The following is a 6,076-nucleotide window of genomic DNA, read 5'->3' as shown; positions in this document are numbered from 1 at the left end:
TAAATGAAATATTTAAATATTAAATAAATATGAGTGCTACACCACATGGATAAAAGAATATATTTAATATACATTTATTAAAAATTATATGAAGATTTTAAAATTTACTTCCTAAAAAATTATTTTAAAGTTCTACATGAGTGACTTTTTAAGATTTGATAAAAATATAAAAGAGACAAGCTAATTTTATAGTTTAAATTGTAATTTTATAAAATTATTTTTTATAACCTTTTAATTAAATTAACTCAAATTATTAAAATTTATTTACTTTTTCATATTTCTATTTTTCGTTTATCAGGTATTTTACAAAAGGACCGCTTTATCTGAAAATATTGTATTTTTCCTGGAAAAATAGTCATAATAGTTTAGAGAGATATACATAAAGTTCTTTTCTTTTTTTTTTTTAAATAAGATATATATAAAGGTTTTGTCTTTAGTTTCTGTGCATTCAATACCATTTTTTTTTCTTTGTTTTTGTTTCTCTCTGAGTCTCTCATACTACCAAAAAGAAAATCTCTTCTTTTCTTTCAGATTATAACCGACTCTATTCTTCCCTTTTTTTTTTTTCTCTTTTCTTTCTCATGAGTATTTATATGGTGATGGAGGTGGAACAAATGATTTACAAAGGAATAAAAGGAAGGTAGTTTTGCCATTAATGGAGAATCCAAGAGCTCGAAGTTTAGCTTAGGCTTGGGTTTGGGTTGGTGTTTGTTTTCATGGCTACCAGTAGAGGCAATTACATGAACCACTCTATCCAGCTACAACACCACCAACAAAATAATCATCATCAGCAGCAGCAACAACAACATCATCAGCATCAAATTCAGGAGCATAATCAACCTCATCTAAACCAGATTCCTTATGCTATGATGCAATCGTCCTCATCATCTTCCATCCCGGGGAACTTCATGTAAATTTCTTTTACAGTGCAAAAACTATACAAACCCAAACTCACAACCAACTCAACCTTTATTTTTTTTCTTTTTCATTCATTTTCTTGATGGAGATGTTAAGTTTTTGAAAATTTCATTCCTGTTTCTTGAATCTTGTGTTCTTTTTGGGGGTGAGCAGCAGCAATAAAGATAGTGGAGCATATGATTTGGGTGAATTAGATCAAGCCCTTTTTCTGTATCTTGATGGTCAAGACACTTCAACTGTTCAAGACCAAAGAAGTGAGTCTTCTCCCAAGTTTTCTCTTTCACCCCCTCTGTTTGTTTAGTTCAAAAAATATAGGAGTTTTCTTTTCCTTCCTCTTTCGTAATCTTCTTTCTTTTCTGTTAAGAAGATTCTTTTGGAACAGGCCTGTTTTGGTCACAGGAAAAGCATGTTTAGCTATTCAACAGATTTAATCTGCCAGTACTTTCTTTGACCAGATCATTTCAGAAGAAAGAAAGATATTTTCAACTTCTTATTTTATTTTCTAACATGATATGAGTGTCTGAATTGGACACCAGTAACAAACAACTCTGTGATAATGAATCCCTTGAAAAAGTCCTTACACGTTGTACTGAAAAGTGTATATGTGGGGATATGGTTTTTTTAGGGGTGTGTTTCTTTTCTTATTTTATTTTATTTTATTTCTGTTTTTGATGGAATAAAGCTACAAATAATGCTTGAGGATCCCTATGTTTTGTTTAATATATTCATACTTGTGTTGCTGGTTTGTCTGCCTTCCCTTTCTTCGAAACTTTCCTGTTGAGAGTTAATGGTTACCAGAATTTATATACGCAGATAACTCTGGAATGAGGCCTCCGACTTTGAACATTTTCCCTTCTCAGCCTATGCACGTTGAGCCGCCATCGTCAAACAAGGTGAAACATATTATTTATTCATATTGAGGATTTAGAGTTATGCTGGTGCAAGTATTTTAAAATAATAATTTTCTATGTCTGGGTGTGTTATTTTATGTATATATTCTGTATTTGGTAGACAAATACAGGATTGGTTTCACCAGCAACTAGTGGTTCAAAAAGACCATCAGAGTCGTCCATGGAGTTGGCCAACGCCAGAAATGATACTTTATCTTCTGCACCCCATCTACCTGTTAAAGCTGTCAAGGTATCATAGGCTAACTCTGAATATAAAAAACCAAATTATTATATATATATATTTTTATATTTAAATCAGGAAACAGAAACATGATGCATTCATCATCTTAACGAGAAAAAAAAGAAAGAGATTCCCATGTTTTGAAAAATGCAAGTTTTAATTTGGCAGCGTGAGGGGAATCGCAAAGGGCCAACATCAAGTTCAGAGCAAGAAGGACCCAAAACACCAGACCCTAAGGTGAATTCCTTCACTATATATATATTCCCACCTTTGAAGGACTTTTTTTTTTTGTAATTTGTTTGGACAATTTCCGAGTAGACATTGAGGAGACTTGCTCAGAATAGAGAAGCAGCAAGGAAAAGCAGGCTAAGAAAAAAGGTCAGCCCATAAAAGAAAAAAAATTGATCATTTTTCTCTCTTTTAAACAAGTTTTGACGATGGGGTTGACGTTGGGGTTCTTGTATTTTCACAGGCTTATGTTCAGCAATTAGAATCAAGTAGGATCAGGCTAACCCAACTGGAACAAGAACTTCAAAGAGCAAGAACTCAAGTGAGACATCTCCCTTATACCTTTTATGCATATGGTTTGTCCCTATTTATATTTGAGTATAAGTTTGAAGATCTTGTTTTACTGTTTAGGGCATGTTTTTCGGTGGTGGCAATATCCTAGGAGGAGACCAAGGTCTTCCTGTTGGTATTAACAACATAAGCCCAGGTTTCTATACTAAAAATAAAATGCTCTCTCTCTCTCTCTTGCTTCTTTTTGAGTTTTTAATGGCTATATATATATATATCAACTGAAATTTATATGGTTCAGATGCTGCCTTGTTTGACATGGAGTATACAAGATGGCTAGAAGAGCATCATCGACTAATGTGCGAGCTTAGGGCCGCAGTTCAAGAGCATCTACCGGAGAACGAGCTTCGTATCTTCGTGGACAACTGTTTAGCACACTTGGACCAAGTGATGAACCTCAAAAGCATGGTGGCTAAAACGGATGTCTTTCACCTTGTTTCTGGCATGTGGAAGACTCCCGCTGAACGATGTTTCATGTGGATGGGCGGTTTTCGCCCATCTGACCTCATCAAGGTACCTTAACACACTAAATTCTAATCACTACCATACATCTATTGTAAAAACTCTAAGAATAATCCCACTAATTATATTCATTTTCCTCTATATTTCACCTATTTTGTTTTCCTCTCCCTCTCTATAAAGTCTTTCCCCGTTGTATATTTCCCTGGACATTCAAAAAATGTGGGATATTAGTGAAAAAGTAGGATATTTTGAGACAAAGCAGGAGGCAAGTGGTGCTTTTAATTGCATGAATGCAAAACCTAGAAAATCCCTATTATTACTCGTGTTTTTTAATTATTATTATTTTATTTTCAGGTGATACTGAATCAGATAGAGCCACTGACGGAGCAGCAGATAATGGGGATATGTGCCTTGCAGCAGTCGACACAGGAAGCTGAAGAAGCTCTAACACAAGGCTTGGAAGCTCTGAACCAATCTGTTTCTGATATTATAACATCTGATTCACTGAGCTGCCCTCCTAACATGGCTAACTACATGGGCCAAATGGCTGTCGCCATCAACAAGCTCTCCACCATTGAAGGTTTTGTTAGACAGGTATGCACTCCATCTTGTATACTCCTACTACTATGATATTATTATGGTTTGATTTTCTCTGTGCTTGTGGACCCCCCAAGCCTCATCAATGATGATGAATTCAGGATCATCAAGATATGTGTGGGAAAAAATTCTGGTTAAACCTAACCCCTCCCCCCTCATGCTTTCCATGAAATTACTCCATCCGTGTCTCCTCATGCTGATGTGGTGGTTCCATTAACAAAGCTATTATCCACATAAGATGACTGGATCCTTTCATGCATTTCTATGAAAGTGACATCTGCATGTAGTACGTAGTCTTTTGGGTTTTAAACTTCGCATGCCATCTAAGGACCATCTAAAAAGAACTCAGCTTGTCTGATTTAGGAGGTTTCCCTATCCAAGTATCTGCAACAGACTAGTATATGTTTATAGCATGCCGTTCAAGACTTAAATCACTTGCAGTAGAAGAATCAAACTCTATTTCATTTACCTAGGAATTGTAACAATGGGTGTGCCTAAAGCAAGCATGGCAATTTGTCGACAATAATGAACTTGTCACCTGATGGGCAGTATAAATATGAAAAAGCTATAACCAAGTCAAAAGAATATTTGCATTTTCACGTGCTTTCTCTTTCCTCTGGTAAGTAATGTATATAGATATCGACATCAAAGCTCAAACGAGATCCCTCGTGCCCGTATGTTGATGTCATAGTCATAACCGTTTGACTTAAAGACATCACATCCTTTTTGACTATTCTTTCAATTTTAGGCCGACTCTACTCTCCCACATCCCCCACATCCGTCCATCCTTTGCTCACAGTGAACTTAGAGTTATGGTAATTCTGGGATTAGGGCATTTCTAGTTCAACATTTTGAAGATTTAGGATAGGTGGGGTCGTAGGCCCTTTGAAATTATTGGTCCATCACTAGGAAAAGAAAACGAATCCTAAACAATTTAGGACCCTTTAAAGTCAATTGTGTAAGCAAGATGTTCACCTAGAGGACAACATGTTCATTAAAAGCCTAGTTAATTGACCACATTTTTATATTCCTAAGCTGACTTATGGCTACCCTTAAATTTTCAGGTCTCTCTAGGTAAGTAGTTACCATCATTACGTTTCTTTGAACCAAGGGTAGAAATTAAAATGAAATTAAACAAGTATTAAGTGAAGGTTTCAAATATGATCACCATGGAATTATCTTTTACATATATGTCAAAACCCTTCTAGACAAGGTAAGTAGAAACCATACCCCACAAGTAAATTTGAACTCAGAAAATGAAAATACCCTAAATTATTCCTTTTTTTCAACCTCTCTATCCCTTAATTTCCCATTTTGACAATCAAAACACCCATATGGTGCCATAAAGTCAGGGGTTGATAGCCAATGTGAAGTTTAAGTAAGCAAATTTATCTTCAATTCTACCCTCAAAGTCAAGTTAATACATGTTTAGTCTTAATGTTACCTTTCAAGTTATTGACTATGTAACATGTAATTTTTTTTCTTTACAATTTACAATTATATGAAAACTTTATAAAATTCAACTTTTTCCATTGATACATATAATACCTAAAATTTTTCCTAGCATATATATTTCCGATAATTTGCTTTTTAAAAAAATGTTTAAAAAAACTTACAGGCGGATAATCTGAGGCATCAAGCCATACTCCGATTACATCAAATCCTGACGATTCGTCAAGCTGCAAGATGTTTGTTGGCGATCGCCGAGTACTTCCATCGCCTAAGAGCTCTGAGCTCCCTTTGGTTGGCTCGACCTCGAGAAGACCAATAAAACCCTAGCTCTTTTAATTAAAATTATTATTGTCGTCTTTGATATTTTCCCCTTTCTACATAGAGAGATGTATAGATAGACTAATAGTTAAGAATAGATTCAAATTTAAATTAAAGAATTAGAAATCTCTTTCATATTATACTGATTTTTCTTGACAAGAATTTCCGGAAAAGGAAAAATAAAACAATGATTTTGCAGCCATTTCTGACTTATTAGAAAGAGATGGAACAGGTTAAGAAGAAGAAAAGGGCATTGAGAATAGAGAAAAAAAAGTTGGTGTTTTCTGATGTATTTTGTGCTGTATTTTTGCGTTTATTATGACAAACACTAAATTAACTTGTTTTAAGAGGAAAAACGAGATGCCGAGTGTTGAATCATACAAATTTAACTTTCATCTTAATATTTTTATAAAATTTATGTAATTAAAATAATTAAGACGAAAAAGTTAAAAAAATTGACCTTGGAAATATCAAAGTCACATTTTTACCGAGACAGGGAATAAATGTCATACATCCTTTGGATAATAATTTTGCAATGCATGTAAAAACCTTCTGCCCCCTCCACCGTGTCTCTCTTTATGCCCTACCAGTAAAATTTCCACACGTGGCTAAACTTAATTTA

General features: G+C 34.5%; 1 protein-coding gene across 2 annotated transcripts; it reads left to right on the top strand.

The window, feature by feature from the left end:
* The first annotated feature begins 449 nt into the window (after nucleotides 1-449).
* LOC107889516 (bZIP transcription factor TGA10) lies at nucleotides 450-5,656 on the top strand. Of its 2 annotated transcripts, none has more exons than XM_016813962.2 (11): nucleotides 450-910; nucleotides 1,072-1,172; nucleotides 1,732-1,811; nucleotides 1,930-2,058; nucleotides 2,218-2,286; nucleotides 2,368-2,427; nucleotides 2,522-2,599; nucleotides 2,689-2,764; nucleotides 2,867-3,138; nucleotides 3,442-3,681; nucleotides 5,303-5,656. In XM_016813962.2, the coding sequence occupies exons 1-11, from the start codon at nucleotides 717-719 to the stop codon at nucleotides 5,453-5,455; spliced, it is 1,452 nt and encodes a 483-aa protein (XP_016669451.2). In that variant the 5' UTR covers nucleotides 450-716; the 3' UTR covers nucleotides 5,456-5,656. The 2 variants fall into 2 exon arrangements, with proteins under 2 accessions (XP_016669451.2, XP_016669450.2); XM_016813961.2 differs by having other exon boundaries at nucleotides 1,717-1,811.
* The last annotated feature ends 420 nt before the right edge of the window (nucleotides 5,657-6,076 follow it).

This window comes from Gossypium hirsutum, chromosome A09 (assembly GCF_007990345.1).
Source record: "Gossypium hirsutum isolate 1008001.06 chromosome A09, Gossypium_hirsutum_v2.1, whole genome shotgun sequence".
NCBI classification, from domain to species: domain Eukaryota; kingdom Viridiplantae; phylum Streptophyta; class Magnoliopsida; order Malvales; family Malvaceae; genus Gossypium; species Gossypium hirsutum.
Note: the sequence above shows the minus strand (reverse complement) of the source record. Positions and strands in the feature narration are given on the sequence as shown.